At 39.4% G+C, this 24,016-nt stretch overlaps 1 protein-coding gene across 1 annotated transcript in view; it reads right to left on the minus strand.

Annotated features, from left to right (window-relative positions):
• DCC (DCC netrin 1 receptor) overlaps positions 1 to 24,016 on the minus strand; it is an 811,418-nt gene that overhangs the window by 525,171 nt on the left and 262,231 nt on the right. Inside the window, exon 6 of the mRNA XM_040264220.1 lies at positions 1,357 to 1,511. Within this exon, the coding sequence (XP_040120154.1) occupies positions 1,357 to 1,511 (155 nt within the window). The remainder of the gene's footprint in view (positions 1 to 1,356; positions 1,512 to 24,016) is intronic.

Consider the following 24,016-nt stretch of genomic DNA (forward strand, 5'->3'; position numbering starts at 1 on the left):
AGGTCATTTTTAATTCACTGATAGAGAAAACAGCATAGCATATAAAGGAACTAATGGATTGATGTGGCATTCAAAAGTTAAATTTATTTTCCTTTCTTACTCTATTCCTAACGAATTAAATACAACTAAAATTGAAACATAGTAAGTGATGATAAGCATAATAAAGATATTCTTTATAGATGTATTCCTTAGGAGCCCTTATAATATGACAAAATGCATGGATCAGGAGATGATGAAAGTATCTGAAAGTCAACTGATCACGGAAGAATGGTCTACCTGCTAGAGGCACTATGAAGCCATGGAAAGAGTTTGTGCCTGAATTCCGAGCGGGCACTTACATGAGAATTCCCTTCTGCAGGGAGACTTGGCTTAGAGGACCACTCTTCTTTATCAGGGTCATATCTGCATCTCCAACATAAGAGAAATGGACCAAAACCCTCCGTCTTTAGCTGCAAAGTTCCTTGATATTTAAAAAGTGCTTTTCATATCTCTTATTCATATACCTGACTTCAGATACTCTGATGCTGACCTCAACCAAAAGGAGAGTTTCCAAAGAGGATTTTCAAATGAGAAAAACTTTCTGCTGCCAGCAGCAAGCACAATAATAATAATAATAAGAGGCTTGGGTCATTCACTGTGTACCAGGACCACAAACAGCTCTGTGAATGTAATTCAATTATCCCTATTATCTCCATCCAGGACAGGAACAGAGTACACTAAACCGTATAGGAACTATAAGAAACGTTGTTCTTGGCTTTAACTCAATGCTCTTAAATTACAAAGCATGTAAATTCTGGGTCTTGATATCTTCTCCACCAGTGTCGCCACCACTTTCTTGACACCAATATTACTGCCCTTTTGCACTGCTCACAGAGGACCAGCTGGTCCTATTTGGAAGGGTAGCAACGGAGCAAAGAGTGGCCATCTGTATTATTGAAGTGAGGCTGCATATTCATAAGTAGCACATTCTATTAAAGCTTTATTATTATGGGCAAAAGTCAAAGAGCTAAGGGATTCTTGGCTTCATACTGTCTGAAACTAGATTCAAAACTTTTTTCTTCCAAGAATCACCAGTGAAAATATTTAGAAATTATTGGTATTAAGCCTTCTATTTTTTCATTGTTGGTTTAAAATCTTCTCTGTAAAACAAAGGGCTGGATTGTTTGATTATTATTATTATTATTATTTTTAGCTCAAAGTCCTAAGTCTAAAAACTCATCTGTTTTATTAGACCAATTTTCTTCACATACCATAAAAATTCCCAATGGGAACCTTGTTCCCAGGAAAGAAAAGCAACTAAAAACAGAGTAGACAATGACTGGGATTATAAAGCGAATTTGAAGAGAAGATAATTACCACTATCTGAAAATAATCACTAGGAATGACCACATCTCCATTCTTCATCCAATTCACAGTGGGCACAGGCTTCCCAGAGACTGTGCATTCAAACTCAATATCCATGCTTTCATAGGCATAGAGGTTGGAAGGGTGATTTAAAAACCAGGGCGGAACTGTAAAGACAGAAAAAAAAAAAAAAGTGAGTGGGTGGGGATGTGAACTTGCATGCTCTATTTTCTCAGAGTTAGAGACAAATATTGAAAATGCTTGCAACGTTAATCCCCTCAGCCCTTAGTTTACTTTATAGGAACTACTGTAGGATGTAATACACACGGCCCCCCACCCAGCCCAGTGTAGTGAAACAGCTGAGTGAATGGTGGTGTCATGCCACAAAGAATTTAAAAAAAAAAAAACAAACTTGAAAAAAAATACAAGAAACATTCTGAATAACCAAGTATTTGTATCCAATTGACCTACATAAAGGACACTAGGAATTCCATAAAGCTATGGAAGCTATGCTGATAAAGCAAATAAAGGGGAGATGATATGACTGAGAAAACCAGAGTATCAGACGAGAAAGCTTAGTATCTGTAATTCTAGAGTTTCATTAGGATTTAGTTAATGTGATGGACTCTTTCCCATCAGAACTGGCTATGGTGATAGGATACTAAAAATGGCCATTATCTTTACTGTGGATATATTCCTATTGTCCTAGTAATTACCTACGCTAGTGCACAGCTACATGTACTACTGTTTTCTCAGCAAGGTACATGATACACTAATTTAATGTCTTAATTACCATACTACTACTTATACTGTGATTGAAATGTGCAACTGAAAGGAAATTACAAGTGTAACACACCTTTGCCAGTGAATCTGGCAGACTTGGTCCCCCAAAACCCTTCCTAGGGTTTAAAAAAGTGATGTGAGATGGACATATTGGGAGATTGGGACTTACATATAAACACTACTATATATAAGTTTCTTTAGCTGTGCTAAGCAGCTTAGTTATGTCTGACTCTTTGCAACCCTTTGGACTGTAGCCTCTCAGGCTCCCCTGTCCGTGGGATTTCCCAGGCAAGAATACTGGAGTGGACTGTCATCTCCCCTCCAGGGGATCTTCCTGACTCAGGGATTAAATCCACATTGCCTGTGTCTCCTCCACTGCAGGGGGGTTCTTTACCCATTGACTCATCAGAGAAGCCATCACAATATAGAGAAGAGGTAACTCTGTAAGAACTTAGTGAATAGCACAGAAAACTCTATCCAATACTCTGCAATGATCTATATGGGAATAGAATCTAAAAAGTAGTGGGTATATGTGTATGTATAACTGACTCACTCTGTTGTACACCAGAAACACAGCATTATAAATCAACTATATTCAAATAAAAAATCATTTAAAAAAGTCATATTCATCTTCTTCCACTGGGAATGTGAAATGATGACAAACTTGGGAAGCAGCAGCCTTGATCTCCTTTTCACCCTGAAAATAAATATGCATTTTTCATAGATATTTTTAAAGACAGATTTTATTTTTGTCTCTGTTGTTGTTATGCCCAGTAGGTAAAAAGTGGTAATTTTTGCTTCTTTGAGTAACCACTATTCCTTGCTCCTTCCAACCACTCTCAGCAGAACTTTCCCCTAAAGTTGAAGTGAATTTGCAATCTCTGATGGTCACTGTCTTCTAGAAAAATCAGAGAATCAGTGGAAAGAACCCAGGACTCAAGTTCTAGTTTTTCTACTGAGTGATCTTGGAAGCCAAATCTCCCACCGCCTCATCCCTCTTCCCCTCCCCTTCCCTGTCTTATTTTCCTGTTTTTACCTAAATAGTTGGGCCTCTAGTACCAAAAAGCTTTTAAATTCTTTACTCTTTCACAGGGCATGCTGATTTAGAAGGATGCGTTAACATGCCAAAGATATGGGAAAAAAACCTGTCTCAGAGATTTCCTTTAGCTAATATGTGAACATTGTATACAGGGTTAAATTTATTTATAATTTATAGAATAATATTAGACTTTATTCTTTCACCAACTTCACTGAGAATGAAGCAACACCAGAACTATTGCTTGAATCCCTCTGAGCAGATACATTTATTATCTCTTGGATTCTATTTCCAACTTTATCACAGATTTTGATCAAGTATTTATTTACCAGACAATAGCCAATAATTACTAAGACCTGACGGTACAATTTATTAGTTTAAGCACTTTGAATTTATTATTTGCACCACAACTCTTTGGATCAGGCTCTATTTATTCCCTTTTTAGAAATGAAGAGACTGTGATGTGTAAGCAACTTCTCCAAACCACACAACTTGTAGGTTCTACAGCCAGACAGGGTCCAGTGCCTAAAGTATTTTGTAATAGTTCTACCACTGGAAAATTATGATGGAAAATGATCTTGTCCCTGAAAAGTTCTGAATTCTCCTGCAATGCAGGGGATGAGGGTTTGATCCCTGGGTTAGGAAGATCCCCTGGAGAAGGAAATGGCAAATCACTCTAGTATTCTTCCCTGGGAAATCCAATGAACAGGGGAGCCTGATGGGCAATAGTCCGTGGGGTCACACAACTGAGTATACACATACATGCACACATCAGTCCAGTTCAGTCGCTCAGTCGTGTCCAACTTTTCGTGACCCCATGAATCGCAGCACACCAGGCCTCCCTGTCCATCACCAACTCCCGGAGTTCACTCAGATTCACGTCCATCAAGTCAGTGATGCCATCCAGCCATCTCATCCTCTGTCGTCCCCTTCTCCTCCTGCCCTCAATCCCTCCCAGCATCAGAGTCTTTTCCAATGAGTCAACTCTTCACATGAGGTGGCCAAAGTACTGGAGCTTCAGCTTTAGCATCATTCTTTCCAAAGAAATCCCAGGGCTGATCTCCTTCAGAATGGACTGGTTGGATCTCCTTGCAGTCCAAGGGACTCTCAAGAGTCTTCTCCAACACCACACTTCAAAAGCATCAATTCTTCGGTGCTCAGCCTTCTTCACAGTCCAACTCTCACATCCATACATGACCACTGGAAAAACCATCGCCTTGACTATATGGATCTTAGTCGGCAAAGTAATGTCTCTGCTTTTGAATATACCATCTAGGTTGGTCGTAAATTTTCTTCCAAGGAGTAAGCGCCTTTTAATTTCATGGCTGCAGTCACCATCTGCAGTGATTTTGGAGCCCCAAAATATAAAGTCTGACACTGTTTCCACTGTTTCCCCATCTATTTCCCATGAAGTGATGTGACCAGATGCCATGATCTTAGTTTTCTGAATGTTGAGCTTTAAGCCAACTATTTCACTCTCCTCTTTCACTTTCATCAAGAGGCTTTTTAGTTCCTCTTCGCTTTCTGCCATAAGGGTGGTGTCATCTGCATATCTGAGGTTATTGACATTTCTCCCAGCAATCTTGATCCCAGCTTGCACACATACATATATATAAATACATAAACGTATACATATATATATATATACATGAGTGCGAGAGAGAAAGAGGTTTAGTATTCTCTTCTGTTCCTGCTTTTCTCTTCTATACTCTTAATCCTTTTTATTCCTCTGCTACTCCTCTCTCTCTCTCTCTCTCTCTTTCCTGTGATGAGCAGACTAGGATTGATTAATCCCATTCTAGGTTTGCTTCCAAGAATTTAGGACCTAGGTATTCCTTCCACTGCTCTGAAGTACTAGATTCCCAACACAAATATAAACTGGGACTAATGAGTGAATATGACTTGTGGATGGCTGTGGACATGTTCTTTATCATTTTTCTGATTATGAACCCCTGGCTGGCTCTACATTTCTCAGCTGATACAATTTCCATGTTTTCCTTCAGAGGGAACTCAAACATTCCCTCTTCCGTGAAAGTTTGCTTCTCATGAAGCCGGCAATGGATTTTCTTGCTTTTTGCAGGGCCCTCTCTCTGTGTTCAATTTTTAAACCATTTATGACTGTTAGATGTCTTTCACCTACATCATTACTTACTCAGCAGACTGTGAAGATGGCTCCTGAAAGCATATGATTTTTCATTTAATTCCCTTTGAATATTAACATAGTTCTCCTTCCTTTCCACTCTTGTGGAAGAAATTACTCACTACTTTAAACTATTTGGTGGGCAACAATTTCTTAATGACTAATGAAAATGAAGTGCCATGAATTTTCAAGTTTATCAAATCATCCCATTTACATGGTTTTAGTCCATTTCAGAGAACTGCTTAACATACACGTACAATGCCACAGCAATTTCAGGCAAGATATTGATTTTGTTATACTTTCCTTCTTTCGACAGAATAAAATTCATGACCAGAAATAAATTACCCACATTTTCATCAGACCTTGGTTTCTCAGGCTCTTCTTGAGTGCATAGAATACATATATAGAGAACTTCTGTAACTTAGGAACTGAGGAAAGAATGAATAGCGACTATAACAGAAAGATGGAAAAAACATAATTCAGCTCTCAAAGGCACTATCATAGCTAGAAATGACTAACAGATGAGAGACCTTTCTATACTACAATCATTCGGTTCAGTTCAGTCACTCAGTCATGTCTGACTCTTTGCAACCCCATGAATCGCAGCACGCCAGATCTCCCTGTCCATCACCAACTCCTGGAGTTTACTCAAACTCATGTCCATCGAGTTGGTGATGCCATCCAGCCATCTCATCCTCCGTCGTCCCCTTCTCCTCCTGGCCCCAATCCCTCCCAGCATCAGGGTCTTTTCCAATGAGTTAACTCTTCGCATGAGGTGGCCAGAGTATTGGAGTTTCAGCTTTAGCATCAGTAGAGATACACAATTGCACCTTAAATCAGACTAAACCTTTTCTCTACATTATTTTTTAAATGAGTTTCTATGCTAAGACTACTCATTTGAATTCTGTAAAATTCATTTGGTCATTTCATCCCCAAACTAAGTTGTCACCAACAACCTGGATGGTATTAAGCATTTTGTATCACATAAAGGATGCCTCTGGCTTCTCTGGTGGCTCAGAGGGAAAGAAATCCACCCGCCAGTGCAGGAGATGCAGGTTTGGTCCTTGGGCTGGGAATCCCCCCTGGAGAAGGAAATGGCAACCCACTCAAGTATTCTTGCCTGGGAAATCCCATGGGCTGAGCAGACTGGTGGGCTACAGTCCACGAGTTCACAAAAGAGCTGGACACGACTTAGTGACTAAACCAACAAAAAAGGATGCCTCACAAGTATTTTCAGTAACATCCTGTATTACTCCCTAATCTCCTTCATTTTGGATTCTAGTATTTTCACTTTTAGATAAGGTATTTAGCTATTCTTTTCCAGTTATTTAGGTACAAACTAAATGTGGGTCAATTCTAAAAATACTGCTCTAGGACACACAAGTAATATTTGCTGTATTACTCTGACATTGAGCAGATTCTCTCCATCATAAAGACTTAAAACATCTCTTAAAAGTGCAAGAATGAAACTTTAAAGGAATGCAGATGGTTTAAATGGACAATAGGCAGTGCACATCACTGGTGAATGATATACAAATGACGGGAAAAAAAGACTGGTGAAAAAAAAAAAAAAAAGACTGGTGAAATTTTTATTAGGAAAACAATAGACATTACCATGATCTTTGAGGGGTAGTTTTTTACCCTGAGAACGGTGGAAAGCTAGCTGATTTCACTGGAACAGAGCACCTCTCTCTACCATTCCAGGCCTTTTGGAGTTAACATGTTGTAATAATGGACATCAATCCATTCAGTTCAGTTCAGTTGCTCGGTCATGTCTGACTCTTTGCTACCCCATTTACCACAACATGACAGGCTTTCCCGTCCAACACCAACTTCCAGAGCTTGCTCAAACCCATGTCCATTGAGTGGGTGATGCCATCCAACTATCTCATCCTCTGTTGTCCCCTTCTCTGCCTGCCCCCAATCCCTCCCAGCATCAGAGTCTTTTCCAATGAGTCAACTCTTCGCATGATGTGGCCAAAGTATTGGAGTTTCAGCTTTAGTATCAGTCCTTCCAATGAACACCCAGGACTGATCTCCTTTAGGATGGACTGGTTGGATCTCCTTGCAGTCCAAGGGACTCTCAAGAGTCTTCAACACCACAGTTCAAAAGCATCAATTCATTAGTCTTCTCTTAAAAGCATCAACCCATTAGTCTTCTCTTAAGTGAAAATACCTGAACATCCCAATTATGTTGAAATCTAAAATACGACTGCTGCCAAATTGGGTTAACTCTATATCCAAAATAAACAAGTTCTTTCAGGTGAAGTCTTACAAAGACGTCAACACATAATTTCACCTGAATGGGTCACGAAAAGTCTGGACACAACTTAGCAACTAAGCAGCAGCAAAGAAGGAGTCATACTCTGGAATTTAGTCACATTTCAATGACTACAAAGGAAGCCATCTGGTGTTGAATGTAGGTTTAGAGAGGACATATCACCTTGAGGGGGGATATTCTTTAACAATTCAGACTTCTATGCTAAACACACTTCAATAAAGACCTAGTTTTGTGGAACAATGTTTCAGATGGGCATTCCATTTATAAATTAGAAATAGCTCTTTTATTCCATAGTTTCAATTCTTTCTACACCCACCTGTATCACCAAAGTAACTTTCTTTCAGCTAATCTGATCTTTAAATGCATTATCTTCCTTCCCTTTTTTGTTTTTAATAAGGAGTTGGGTGATATAGTATACCTATGCCCAATCCAATACTTCTCTCCAGGCTTTTTCTTATGTGACAAGTGACTTGAAGTCTACTTAATATCCCTCTAGTTTGCTCCTTCCGACCTACACATCCGTCTTCCCCAAACGGACTAGACGCTGAGATTTGCATTTCATTCTCTATTTAAGCTGTCTCTTACACATAACTGTCTGTGAAAATGAAAGTATTAGTCACTCAGTCCTGTCCAACTTTTTGCAACCCCAAGGACTACAGCCTGCCAGGCTCCTCTGTCAATGAAACTCTTCCGGCAAGAATAGGGAGTGAGTGGTCCCTATTTTTTTTATCTTCTTCCCCATTGGTGCTTTTTATTGGAGGCACAATATGCCGAAAAATGTGTGCTCCTGTGTAAAAATTCTAGACTGTGTCCAGTGGGGTGAGGAACATCTGATCCGCAACACTTACTATAGTGTTGTGTTTACGTCTGTTTTTCTTTTTTCTTTTTTTTTTAATATGTGTTTGGAAACTATTTTAGATCTCTTATCACACTTTTCTTTAGCCAGGCAAAGAATCCCACTACCGTTCCTCAGTTTCAGCTGTTTCTATAATCAGGGTTGCTTCTCTCTAAATCCAGATAGAGCTTTCCATTTCTCTTTTTTAATTGGAGAGCTTAGGACCAAAATGAGAGAAGGATGTTCCGAGGCTCAAACCAGTGATAAAAGTGATAGGAGGATTGATCTCAGGGTCCTAATTCTATACGCTTACCTATGTTATCATCACCATGTCTTTGGAAACTTGATTTCTGTGCTATCAGTGTCCTTTACTACTACTGACAAGTCTTCAACAATTACGTCTGTGTGTGCATACGTGTATGCATGCATACACATATATTAAATGCATTTACTTCTATATACTTATACACATATCTGTGTCCCTACATAATTCTATGTAAGCTATACAATCACAAATAATCCCTATTTTTAAAATGATATGTATACACAGATATGCAAAATTATACCCCAGACATATATAACTTATAAACACTTTCTTGTCCAGTTTTCAATGTTAGGTAAACGAATCTTCCAGCACAAACATTTAACTGAGAAGATGTTGGATTCTAACACATAACTAACTTCCCTAACTTCCCTTCCTCAATACCTACTGAAAGTAAAAGTCCTAGTGAACACAAGTGTACACACACACACACGCACACACACATCAACCCCAGCAGCCAAACAGAGAAAAGAAAGCAATCGATTGTAAAAGGAAAAAATAAATCAAAATAGATGTTTCTGGAATAGAGGAGAAAGAGCAGGATTTAGTTCCTTATCTGTCCTTAAATGCCAGAAACTTCACTGGACTTTGGGGAAAAAAAACTAGGAATCTCAGTAATACCTCTACAACTGAATCAATGCAAAACTTACAGAGAGTCTTAAGTTTTTCCTTCCTTTTCTGATTGAGAAGACACTGACATAGCTCTAAATCTTAAGACTAGCCCTTCCCGTATGGAAGAGAATATAAGACAGAATCAGCCAACAAAGCTGGGTGCTCTTAAAGAGCCTGAATGCTGCTTCAACTGAACTCACCCCCTAAAAATCCCACCCAGGTATTAACTACTTAAGAAAACCTGACCATCCAGTACTTCAGACTGGAGCTCAAAGAGTCTCAGGCAAGGTGATAAATAAGTCTAGAAGCGGCTTCCATGAAATTAGAGCAAAGAGTGTCTAAACAGAGTCACTCACACATGAGCAAGATAAAAGGCATACAAGGGAAATATGGGAATAAATTATAAGCAAGAATAATGAGAGAAGGGAGTGGGTGGGGAGAGAGATATGGGTGCAGGGGAAGAAGGGAGAAAAGCAAAACACTTGACCCAGAAGAAAAGAAAACCTAAGGGTAGAAACAGAGATAAACTTTTCAAGTTGTTTCACACAATGTATTTTATATTACGAAAATAAGTTCAACACTAGAGGTCAAAGACTAGATGAAAAACAGCATAATGAAATGAAAAGAGAGATATCAGAGCTAAGGAAACAAATCAAAGAGCAAAACAACATCATTAGCCAATGATTAAATTAGAAAGTACAAGGAACGTAAGAGACACCACTAAGAACCAAATGATCAACACGCTGGAGACTTGCGGTAACTGCAGTGATTGTAAAGGAGGAAGGCAAAGAGTCTAAAGTAATTAGGACAAACTTGTATAGAAAGAGGCCAAGCAAAGATGGTTTCATGTTGAGATACTGGCATCTTTATGTACCAAGATCACAAACGGAACAGAAGATATATGCAAAGATAGGATAAAAGGAAATTTTCCCTGAAAAATACATCAGAATTTTTAGATTAAAAGACGATACCATTTTCCTGGGAAATCGAATGTGTCGTCCTCAACCGTGAGACATATCTTATTTTAGATATCGAAACTGGAGGATAAATCATCATTTGAACATCCAGACAGAAAAGTCAAAATCAAAACACTTCTATAAGGAGTAGAAGTGGAATCGGATTCCCATATAGTAATGTCCAATGTCAGAAGATAATTAAGCAATATTGCTGTCGTAAAGCTGAACAGAATATAATTCCCAAACCCAGAAGGTAGGAATATGAGAGAATGGATGAGACTGCTAATCTCTCATGCTAATTTCTAGATGTTATCTTTCATAGCAGGAATTTAATCAACTATATAGAACTTTCTAAAGTAAGACTGACAACAAAACCCAGGCAATTCAGAGTATCCTCAAAAGTAAAAGACAGGCATTTTGTGATAAAAGGACTGGTGAGGAAGACTGAATATATCTCTATGCAGAAATAAAAGTAAACACGAAAGACATAATGTTTACTGGAAAGTAAATCAATTGTCATAAACCGAGCTTTCCTGGTGGCTCAGCAGTAAAGAATCTGCTGGCCAATGAAAGAAACACGGATTTGATCCCTGGTCCGAGAATATCTCACATGCCACGGAGCAGCTAAGCCGGTGCATCACAATTATTGAGCCTGTGCCCTCGAGCCTGGAGCCGCAGCAACCGAGCCCACGTGCCTCAACTACTAAAGCCCGCATGCCCTAGAGCCCACGCTCCGCAACAGGAGAGGCCACCCAGTGAGAAGCCTGCCCACGACAACTGCAGAGTAGTCCCTGCTCACAGCTGGAGAAGAGCCTGTGCAGCCCTGAGGACCCAGCACAGTCAGAGATAAATAAACAGATAAATCACTTTTACAAGTTGTCGTCAACCTGAACAGAATATAACTCCCAAACTCAGAAGGCAGGAATATGAGAGGATGGACGAGACTGCTAATCTCTCATGTTAATTTCTAGATGTTATCTTTCATGGCAGGAATTTAATCAATATGCCTTTAAATAAAACGTGAACTGTAAAAAAAAAAAAAAAAAAGCAGTATGTATAACTGCATCACCTTGTTCTAAACATATTTCTACCTAACCATCTATTTATGTATATAGAAAGATAAACGGAATACTGAGATTTGGGGTGATTTTTTAACTCATGGGTTATTTTCACAAAATTAATAGGGTGATTTTAGAAGCAAATATTCTGAGATGTGTCATGATTACGGAAGTTAGATATAGCTTCATTCATTTTGTATTTTTAAAATGTTCATGATACAAATGATATTAATTAAAAATTTCCCCTCTGGGAGGGCTCCCACCATGATAGCTTTAAATAACAGAACCCACAGGAAACTCAAGAGATTGCATAAAATATATGATATTCATAGCAGGCAAACATTTTATCATTCTTTTCTGTTTTTTTTAGCCTATTTCTCCACCAGGTCTTGGAAGAACATCAGAGAAAAGCTTCTTGTTGGTGGTGATAAGAGTACATAAACCTGACAGGAATATCAAGTTCCCTACAGCAAAGCTGGTGAACGAAGAAGATAAACAGGGTGATCTGGGGAAATCACTGCCTGAGGAAAAGGAGAGTCAGGAGCTGGGTGGGGTTCCTGGTTCTGGCTATACTACAGGTCAGATTACGGAAATGGAACCAGTAACTGAACTGTTCTTGACTTCAATTTCTTACTCTGAAAACTGAGAAGGTTAAATTGGAATCTAATCAGCCAAAGTCTTCGGAACCTCTTCTCATGTGGCTGGAGAAGGGATGGTGGTGATGTTACTCTCTAAGCCTTTAATACCTTCAAGGAAAATTTTACTGAGACAGGCTGGGGCCTTAGACCCTCTGATGCAGTGTTTGAATGTGGACACACATCTCCCTGAGCAATAAAATACACAGAAACTACAAGGAACTAAAGACAACTGTGTGTGTGCGCACTGGGTTTCTCCAGGCAGCACCAGTGGTAAAGAGCCTGCCTTCCAGTGCCAACACCGGAGATGGGCAAGAGACGCAAGTTCAATCCCTGGGTCAAGAAGATACCTAGAGAAGGAAATGGCAACCCACTCCAGTATTCCTGCCTGGAGAAGTCCATGGGCAGAGGAGTTTGGTGGGTTACAGTCCATAGTGTTGCAAAGAGCTGGACATTACTGAAGCAACTCGGCTCACAGCATGCATGGACAATAAGATACAAAAAGACCAAACAAACAAACAAACAAACAAAACCCAACGGCCACTTCTGAAGAAGTAGGAGCAAAGACAAGGTGTTGGGAGCAAAACTAGGGTACTGCACAAGCCCCCACACTCATCTCTGCCAGAGAAGCGGTAGACCACCTAAGCTGCCTCTCCAACTCAGCCCCTGGACACACAACTACCCTCACCCCATAGAAGCACCCAGCTCACCCCTCTTCTTGGGATGTGAGCGAGGTAATCTGTTGTTTGTTCTTGCTCCCCCTGCTGCAGCAGCTGCCCCAATAAAGCCTTGCCTGAATTTCCTGTCTGGCCTGTCATCAATTTATATTGATTAAAGAAGGCCAAGAACCCTGGTTGGTATCAGTGCCCTTATAAGTAGTGAGCTTTTACATTCATTTGGCTTGTAGAGACAAGGATGGATTTGAGTCTGTCATACAGAGGGAAATAAGTCAGAAAGAGAAAAGCAAATATCCTACATTAACACATATTTGTGGAATCTAGAAAAATGGTACAGATGACCTATTTCCAGGGCAGGAACAGAGAGGCAGACATTGAGAACAGGCAGGTGGACACAGAGAGGAATGGGAGGGAAGGACAAACTGGAGATTGGGAATGATGTCTGTGCACTGCACTGTGGCAGACAGACAGCTAGCTGGGAAGCCACTGCGCAGCAGGAAGCTCCGCCTGGTGCCCTGCGATGGCCTAGGCGGGTGGGATGGCAGGGTAGGACGGAGCGGTGTGTGTATACATATCGCTGTACAGCAACTAACGCAATGCTGTAATTATATTCCCAAAAGAAAGAGCAATGTGGGAAAAAAAAAAAAAAAAAACTTCATGAGAACATTCTCTGCTGCTAAAACAAAGAAAGTAATTTATCTCCAAGGTTACTTCTTCCCCAGCTTCAAAATTCTGATGAGTCTAACCTGCTATTGAATTTATCTAGTCTAAGACTATTCAGCCTGAGCAGTTTACATCAAGTTGATTTAGAGAAAAAAAAAATAACAGGGAAAATTAAATTGTCAGTTTGCTTTTCATTCTGTCACTAAGATAATATTTGGATAGCATTAATGCATGGTTTAAAATGGTAAGTATGATCCTAAGCATTTCAAAAAATCACACTAAGTGACTCAAAGGCAGGTCAAGGGTAATTCGTTCAACGCCTTACCAAAAAATGACAGCTTCTCTTCATACCAGCACTAATAGATGGCTTACTTTTAAGATTACTTGGTGAAAGAGTACTTCCAGCATTGATTACGTTCCAATTTTGAGACTTTATCTGCCGTTTTCATTCCTGCATTTTGGAGGATGCATATCTCCCTACAGATAAGGCTAAGCTCCATGGTAATTTCACTGCTTTACAAACATGGATTTCAGAGAAATCCATGGAGAAAGTGTGTGTGTGTGTGTGTGTGTGTGTGTGTGTGTGCGCGCGAGCGTGTGTGTGTGCATGCATGCATGCATGTGAGCACATGTGTGTTAGGGTTTATAAAATCTTACCACATAGACAATACATTTATAAATGAATGACTTCCTGCATAGTAAACTAAAATGATCTTTTAAGAATTCTGCCTGATATTTAAAAAACAAGAAGGAATGCTTGTAAAATGTGTAATTCATAGTGGCAAATTGGATTAAAAGATTTAGAACTTAGAAAGTTCATTTTATTTAGAAAGAAATAGTATTGAATTTTAAAATGTAGTATATTAAGGACAAATGATAAAAGCATGCATTTGATAAAAGACAGTAAAATCCACTACATGTTAATAATAGCTTACATGAGAAGGCTCCTCTGGTGGCTCAGATGGTAAAGAATCTGGTTGTAATGCAAGAGACCAGGGTTTGATCCCTGGGTTGGGGAGATCCCCTAGAGAAGGAAATGGCAACCCACTCCAGTATTCTTGCCTGGAGCATTCCATGGACTGAACACTATTTTGGCGGGCTAAAGTCCATAGCATCGCAGAGTCAGAAATGACTGAGCAACTAACGCTTTCACGTCCTTACCTGAAAATAGATCTAGGATTTTTTTATTGACTGCTAAGAATTCCAATTTTACTTACTTTTATTTTTTTGTAAATGGAATAATATTTAAAACTAAGTCCATAAATTTCTGCTTTATTGACTATGCCAAGGTCTTTGACTCTGTGGATCACAATGAACTATGGAAAATTCTTCAAAAGATGGGAATACCAAACCACCTGACCTGCCTCTTGAGAAACCTATATGCAGGTCAGGAAGCAACGGTTAGAACTGGACATGGAACAACAGACTAGTTCCAAATAGGGAAAGGAGTACATCAAGGCTGTATATTGTCACCCTGCTTATTTAACTTATATGCAGAGTACATCACGAGAAACGCTGGGCTGGAAGAAGCACAAGCTGGAATGAAGATTGCCGGGAGAAATATCAATAACCTCAGATGACAGCTGATGACACCACCATTATGGCAGAAAATGAAGAACTAAAGAGCCTCTTGATGAAAGTGAAAGAGGAGAGTGAAAAAGTTGGCTTAAAGCTCAACATTCAGAAAACAAAGATCATGGCATCTGGTCCCATCACTTCATGGGAAATAGATGGGGAAACAGTGGCTGACTTTATTTTGGGGGGGGCTCCAAAATCACTGCAGATAGTGACTGCAGCCATGAAATTAAAAGACGCTTACTCCTTGGAAGAAAAGTTATGACCAACCTAGACAGCATATTAAAAAGCAGAGAGACATTATTTTGTCAACAAAGGTCCATCTAGTCAAGGCTGTGGTTTTTCCAGTAGTCATGTATGGATGTGAGAGTTGGACTATAAAGAAAGCTGAGTGCCAAAGAATTGATACTTTTGAACTGTGGTGTTGGAGAAGACTCTTGAGAGTCCCTTGGACTGCAAGCAGATCCAACCAGTCCATCCTAAAGGAGACCAGTCCTGGGTGTTCTTTGGAAGGACTGATGCTGAAGCTAAAACTCCAATACTTTGGCCACCTCATGTGAAGAGCTGACTCATTTGAAAAGACTGTGAAGCTGGGAAAGATTGAGGGCAGGAGGAGAAGGGGACGACAGAGGATGAGATGGTTGGATGGCATCACCGACTCAATGGACATGAGTGTGGGTAGGCTCCAGGAGTTGGTGATGGACAGGGAGGTCTGGCATTCTGTGGTTCATGGGGTCGCAAAGAGTTGGACATGACTGAGCAACTGTGGAGAAGGCAATGGCACCCCACTCCAGTACTCTTGCCTGGAAAATCCCATGGATGGAGGAGCCTGGTAGGCTGGAGTCCATGGGGTCGCTAAGAGTCGGACACAACTGAGCAACTTCACTTTCACTTTTCATGATTGGAGAAGGCAATGGCAACCCACTCCAGTGTTCTTGCCTGGAGAATCCCAGGGACGGGGATGCCTGGTGGGCTGCCGTCTATGGGGTTGCATAGAGTCGGACATGACTGAAGCGACTTAGCAGCAGAGCAACTGAACTGGAGTGTGTGTGTGTGTGTGTGTGGGGGTGGGTGTGGGTGTGTGTGTGTCTGTGTGTCTGTGTGTGTGTCTGTCTGTGTGTGTCTGTGTGTGTCTCTGTGTGTGTCCCTTTGATCCTGTTATGCCCACTAACATGCCTGTAAAATAAGTGCAATCTGCAACCTGAACATTCTTTCTGTTCTTATGGGCATAAAGCTGATACAAGATTTCTGCACTGTTGAAAGAAAAATAAATCCACCAGTTGCAAGTCAAGTCATAAGTTAAAAAGGAGTCAGTTTTTATTTGCTTTTGCTTTTTAAATAAACATGAACTTCAGGTAGAGCAGAAACATAAGCTGAGGTTACTTTGAGGATACACTTCTGCCTAATTACTTACTATATATCCTAAAACATAATGAACCCTGAATAAATGCTGATTTGATTGGTTGATTGATAGGATCTGTAAATCTAGATCTAGTCCATCCTTTATATTTTGCAGATAAAGAAATTGAATGTAAATGACATGTCTGTGATATTAGAACCCAACTTTCCTCAATTCCAATGGCTTTTCCTTTGTACCAAAAGCTACCAGAATTTGGTAGTGCACAAACATCTGCTTTAGAGTTAAATTAGAATACCACCCGCTGGCACTACCACTTTCCCTGTTAGGCACTACTGGCACAGCTACTCAAACATTCATTACACTCTGCTTCAAAGGTCTGTTTCTTCTTCTTTTCTACCTCCCATTAGTTTACACACACACCACAAAGGAATATCACTCAGCTACAAAATGACAAAATAATGCCATTGTTAGCCACATGGGTGGACCTAGAGATCATACTACTGAACTAAGCCAACACATAAAGACAAATTCATGATATCACTTACATGCAGAATCTTAAAAAAGGCCACACGTGAACTTATCTACAAAACAGAAATAGAGTTACAGATGGAGAAAATAAACTCATGTTTACTGGTGGGTAACGAGGGGAGAGGGATAAATTGAAAGCCTGGGATTGACACATATTACTACATATAAAATAGATAACTAGCATAGACCTATTATCTATAGCACAGGGTTGTTTACCCAATACTCTGTAATGGCCTATATGGGAAAATAATCTAAAAAGAGTGGATATATGTATAACAGATTCACTTTGGTATACATCAGAATCTAACAGAACTATAATCAACTATATCCCAATAATTTAAAAAAAAACAAACAGGTTATTGCATCAAGATTCAGTGAGACAATGCATATAAAGCAGTTATCACAGTGTCTAGAACACAGTAATTGTTCCATAAACTGTATCTATCATTATATCATTAAACTTATCACTGTGTTTTATCTCTGACATCCAGCTTGTTGTGTCAGTCTATTTTTCACACTTGAATTTTCTTTCATACCCAGCATTTAATAATCACTGTCAAGCTTCGCCATCTATCTCTATAATATCTACTGTCTTTTTGCTTTTTTGCCATTTCTATTGCCATTTCTGTGGCAATACAATTTAACTTAATTTAGCAATTACTCACTGAGCCTGTGTGTTAGGCATTATGTCAGACACAGGATGCAAGGACAATCGACATGCCTTTCAAGAAGGTGCATGTTTTTAAAGCCACAAGGCTTGATTATTGCTGTAACAGAGAAGCAGTAGGTACACAGGGATATAAAAGAGAAATAAAAAGGATTCATAGGATTTGACAGTTTTGACGTCCCTCTAATTAGGATCTGAAATTCTCCAAGGTCCCACAAAATAAGAGAAGCCAGAATGCTGATAACCCATTCCCAAGGTATGCAAATATGCAAGTGAGTCCTCCAAGGGGGCATGACACTGAATACCTGCACCTCTGGCTTGGTTCAAATAGGGACAGGAAGCCTCTTTCCAACTGTACCATAATGTGGACTCTGTATAAATACTTGGCTTGCAATCTGCAACAAGCAAGAATCAAAAAATATAAACTGAGTATCTTCTCTGTTCCTCCTAAGACTATCATTAGCTAAGAAAGCACAATATGGACCTTCTTCTGAGTAACATTTCTTATGGAAAATCGAAGTTGTGAAACAGAAAAAATTCAAAGATGGAGCTTTGTAATCCCCATTTTTGAAATCATGAAAAAAAAGGGAAAAATTTGTGTAAATATTCCCTCTTGCATGAAAAAAAGTTAAAACCAGAGAGCACATATATGAAGACAAAATTCCTAAGTAACTCCACCAAACTCCATAGTCTTTGTGTTGAAAGACTTGGCTATTGCAATACGTCCAGTAAAAGTGTCGTTTGTGCTCATGTTCAGTCACTCAGTCACAACCAACTCTTTGCAACCCCATGGACTGTAGCCCTCCAGACTTCTCTGTCCATGGAATTCTCAAGGCAAGAATACTGGAGTGGGTTGCCATTTTCTCCTCCAGGGAGTCTTCTGACCCAGAGACTGAACCCACATCTTCTGTGTGTCCTGCATTGCAGGCAGATTCAGTAAAAATGTAAACACAGAGTGTGATCAATGGGCTCTGAAAAAAGAAAATATAAATCCCACACTGCTGAAAGCTACACACACATAGCCATTCTATAATAAATCTATCCAAGAAGCTTCTGAGAGTAATGGGATGCATGCAAGATGGGATGGATCAGTTAAAGAGCTCTATGTTTTAGTGATTTCAACATTTTTTCAAGAGATCTTTTTCTCTGAAGTGAAAGCTGATTGAGTGACAAATAATAGCATTTCCCAAATGCTATCTTTTCCAATACAAAGTGTCTTTTACATGTTAAAAAATTTTTTAATGTATTTCTCCTGATCCAGAGAACAGTCCTCCCTTCTCCAAGTGACTAACCTCTGTCAACATCTCATCTGAATGATGCTTTGTCAATCTTCCTTTAATGGTATTAAAAGTCATCATGTTAGATGGCTGAAAGAGCCCAGGATGGCCAGTCACAGGAAACTATGTCAGAATTCTGTCCCTGCCACTCCGTGGTTATAGGACTTTGGGTCAATTAACTCCTCCTCTCTGAGCCTCGGCTTCTATCTGTAAAGTTAGCACACTAATAACTATCAAATAAAGGCTACTTTGAGCATAAGAGAAAATTCCATAAAACTTCCATCCTAATGACAGTACCACGTAGGGGTTATGGGCTAAAGGTGTTATGTTCCCCTCAAATTCACATATTAAAGCCCTAACCTCCAAAGTGATGGTATGTGGAATTGGAAAGCAATTATTCTGAGAGGTAATTAGCTTTTTTTTTTTTTCAAGATTTTTTTGATGTAGACCATTTTCAAAGTCTTTTTTAAATTTGTTACCATATTGATTCTGTTTTATGTGGTTTTGGGGTTTTGGTTTTTTAGCTAAAAAAAGACATGGGGGATCTTAGCTGCCTGACCAGGGATCAAACATACACCCACTGTGTCTTAAACATTGGACCTCCAGGGAAGTCCCTGGAGATAATTAGCTTTAGATGGGGTTTCCCCTGTGGCTTAGATGGTAAAGAATCTGCCTGCAATGTGGGAGACTGGGATTCGATTATTGGGTTGGGAAGATCCCCTGGAGTAGAAAGTGGAAACCCACTCCAGTATTCTTGCCTGGAGAATTCCATGGACAGAGGAGCTTGGTGGTCTGCAGTCCACGGGGTCGCAAAGAGTCAGACACTACTGAGCAACTAACACTTCTTCAGGTAATAAAAATAGGACGCTGTGAATGAGACACTCATGATGGGATCTGTGCCCTTATAAGAAGAAAACAGAGAGATCACACACGTGCAAAAAGAAGAGGTCACATGAGCACACAGCAATGTGGCAGCCATCTGCCAACCAGGTAGAACCCTCGCCAACAACTAATTCTGCTAACATCTTAATTTTAAACTTCCCAGTCTCTGACTATGAAAAATAAACATCTGTTGTTAAAGTTCCCCAGTCTATGGTATTTTGCTACAGCAGTCCAGGCTAAGAGAATAGCAATTTTTTATATATATATATATATATATATATATATATACACACACATATGTTAAATATATATATTATATATATGATTATTACTGACATTAATTATATATATAATTAATGTCAGTAATAATCAAATCCTAAAAGATCAAAGGAATGTATATATATCACTAGTATCAGGAATAATCAAACCCTAAAATATCAAAAATGAAAGAAAACAAATTGTTTATCTGTCCTAGTTTCTGAACTTTACAAATGAGAACATGGTGAACAGGCTCTGGTCAGGCACTTTGTTTTCTCTCTGGCACCCAGCTTGGTGCTTTTTTGCTGTTGAGTCGCTAAGTCATGTCCAGCTCTTTTTGCAAGCACATGGACTGTAGCCTGCATGCTCCTCTATCCATGAGATTTCCCAGTGGGTTGGAGTGAGTTGACATTTCCTTCTCCAGGGGATCTTCCTGACCCAGGGGTTGAACCCACGTCTCCTGCATTGCAGGCAGATTCTTTCCCACTGAGCCACCTGGGAATCCCAGCTTGATACCTTAGCGTCACTCAAATGTTTGTTCACAGGTAAATAAGCAAAGAGTTGGACATGACTGAGCGACTGAACTGAAGAGTATATGCATAAATCAAAAGATGACAGCAAAAAATGTTAACAATGGTCTCAAATATATTTGTTTATTTTCATTTTAGGGTTGCATAACCTGGTCATCACTGGAGATAGACTTGTTTCCAAAAGTAGAGCTGTGACATAATGATTCTTACCCTGTTTCTTTTTCATTTTTTGCTTGCCTTCATTCCCCATACTTTCCAAGTGCCAGATATTAGAGTATTTTCACATAACTTTATCTCCTTCAGTCTTTTTAAACATCCTTTCAAGTGTTTGCTTCAGTTCTAATCTTAAAGAGGAAGCAAACAAGACTCATAACGGCTAAATGATTACCTCCATACTGTGAACCCATAAGTGGAGGGTCAGGATAATGCCCAGCACTGCCTGATTCAAAGTTCGCTCTTTGAAACAGTACCATGTGGTGTTCTTATCAGAGGATACATTGGTTGTTACCTATTCATTGTACTTTCCATACCACTGTGGTTCATTCCTTCCCAAGTTGCTAATTTTGTTTACTTTTTATTTTATATTTGAGCATAGCTTATTAACAATGTTGTGATAGTTTCAGGTAGACAGCAAAGGAACTTGACATTTTCCTAGCTGTACTTGATGCCATTTGCAACCAAATCTAAATTAGACTGCAAAATCAGGGTGGCTGCACCTTAAAATCCATGTAGCATGGAACCATTTCAGCATCATTGGAAAAAGTCTTTTCTAATGGCCCCCAAATCATTTCTTCTGTCTACACAGAATGTCAGTTCTCCTGCTTGAAACTGGTGAAAATAACTGTTTGCTGAGTCCTGAAGGATTGATAAGGACCCTGTTCTACTACCTGCTTGAAAAATCCTCATGTCCCTGCTACCTTGAAAATGCATATCAAGTGTGGCCTAATCTTTATCTTTCTGAAAAGCTAAAGGATTCAATTGTACCCAAGATGAGAAGCGATGCTCGAAAGAACTCATCTCCCAGACTCTAAAGCATATTTTTCAAACAGAGATATTCAGCTCCAATATTGCTTACATCAAATGTTCTGAACACTTCCTTTTCCATTTCAATTTCTACAGTCTCAAGTTTGCTTTCTCCACGCACAATTAAGGAGCAGATGGGGGGCTAGGGACACATGCTGAATAACAGATCCACCAGCGCCTACCAGCGCTTCAGAACCTGCCAAAACAGAATATTCCTCTTGTAGGCTATTAACAAAGCAATACACGTGACACCAGTATAGACATGCCTTTGATGTATGTTGAATTCACACACAGTCAGTTTTGCTATAATGAGTCATATGCATTTCTAAAAAAAATTACCATGTTACAGTGAAATGGTAAAAGGAATGTATCTGAAACCAGAAAGTTGTAATATCAGCTATGGATAGGTACAGCTCTTAACACGTGGGGAAGTTGGGTAGCAAGTAGATGTTGAATTATGTATTGCTGTGTGGTCTGGCTCAGCTGGACACAGTTGTCTCTATTCACCTATTATTTCTTGCAGATGAAATCACATATGGAAGATGCAAAATATGTGTTATACTTCAAGTGTTCCCTAATTTATTGATTACCTTGCAACAAGTTCACACTTTCAAAACAAGCATTACAGCAGAACTGACTATACCAGAAACTGTGTGGGTGTATATCCTAATCAATTTGGGTCAAGACTTTTGGAAGCTATAATACTTTCTTAAAAACATTTTTTTTTTTTTGGTAAAAACATTTTTTTGTAAAGTTGCAATGAAAGAAACATCATATATAGTTCTAAAGGAAAGATCTATTGATACTCTTTTCTTACAACATAATTTTGTAAGATGTATAAAGAGTCCATGCTGGGACTTGAGATATGTGTTTTCTCTTATGTTAAGTAATTCACCATCTAGTAATGTAACCTATGTAAATAAACAGAGTTGGAGACAATGATTCATCAGCATGAGTGGTCACAGAAGTCACATTGGTAACAGTGAAATACTAAATGCTGTATTTAAAAGAAGTGATAAATCCTACTCCCCAAAAAATCACTGGAAGAAGTTCAGACTATATATATATATATATAAAGCCTGGATCTAATTTTAGCAAAAACTCTAGGAATTAACACCATGGGAATTATTTAGGCAAGTGCAAAATCAATGCACATAGTAACATCTGTTACTATTGCCTCCAAAGCTCAAATATACGTCACAGTGACTGCATACTACGTCTAGTCAGTGGTGTCCAAGTCTTTGTGACCCCATGGACTGTAGCTCACCAGGCTTCTCTTTTGGTTGGGAATGATCTAGTGGAGAGGAAAAAGAGTTAATGGAAGAAAGAGAGACGGCAAATGCTGAAGCCATGCCCTGAGGTACCCAAGAAGAGATGCTGCTAACGCAGGGATGGAGGGGTCCTTTTTAGTCAGGGCATATGGAAGGGAAGCAAGAGTTCTGGGGGCAGCACACAGATCTGATAAATACACGAAAGATGAACGTTCTCTTCTGATAGCTGCTATTTTCTCAGTGAAATGGCAAAGAAGGCCATCAGCTGAGACTGCAGTGGGGAAGAGGAAGTAGGTGGCTGAGGAGAATGGACACGTTGTGAAACAGTTTTACAGACTTGTGGGAGATGAATTGAAGTGGAGAAATATGGCCAGATCACCCAGCAACATAAAGGACCACTTGAAGCAAGCAGTCATTACTATTAAGAGAGACCTGTCCACAAGTCCCTGTGTTTTTCTTCACTCTTGTTTGGCTTCAGGAATTCAAGGGCAATGCGGGTAAAAATTAGGTGTAACTGGGATTGGGTTTGCCAGTTGAGTCTCTTCATCATGTTGTCCTTGAAGCCTTCCCCACCTGGCAAGTTTTCATTTCTATGAGCCATTGTGTTTCCTTTCGGATTAAGTCAGTTTGGGGGGTCTTCAATTACTTACTTGCCACAGAATGTGTTCACTTTTTGCAGAAATGCTATCTCTTTTCAACAGGTATGAAAGGCATACCAAGGCAGAGAATCCTCAGCTCATTAAGAGGCCTTAAGTGAATGACTGGGTATGTCATTATATATATATATATATATATTTAAAGATTTTATGTGGGTTGCCAAGAAAAGTCAGACTTAGAGCCAGAGGGAGTTTTCTGGGGAAGTCACCATGTCGACCTCAAGTCTGACTTGAACTGCCAGTTTTCCTCTCTATTATTAACTTTTTTCCCCAGCAGTTAACTTTTCAATGCTCAAAATTCTGCTCAGAAAAAACAAAAAAATCCTTATATATTCTGCACACTCTGTACCCTGAAGCTCTCACAGTGACCCTGGAACACTAGATCTTTATCCCCAAGGGCTTGCCATCAGCTATTTCCATATGAATGCAAAATTATTAAATATGGAGCTTGGGATTTCTCCAATTCCTCCAATATAAAACAATATGGTAAGTAGTAACCCCATAGGTACAACTTATAGATCCATAGATTCCTGGCTCCTAGAAACATTTTATATCACAGATGTTGTACTGAGAAATTCAGCCTTTCTTCAAAATGGATTCATGCTATGCATACAAAATATATCTCTCAAAACACAAATAACACCATG

This window comes from Oryx dammah, unplaced genomic scaffold (genome assembly GCF_014754425.2).
Source record: "Oryx dammah isolate SB20612 unplaced genomic scaffold, SCBI_Odam_1.1 HiC_scaffold_22, whole genome shotgun sequence".
NCBI classification, from domain to species: Eukaryota; Metazoa; Chordata; class Mammalia; order Artiodactyla; family Bovidae; genus Oryx; species Oryx dammah.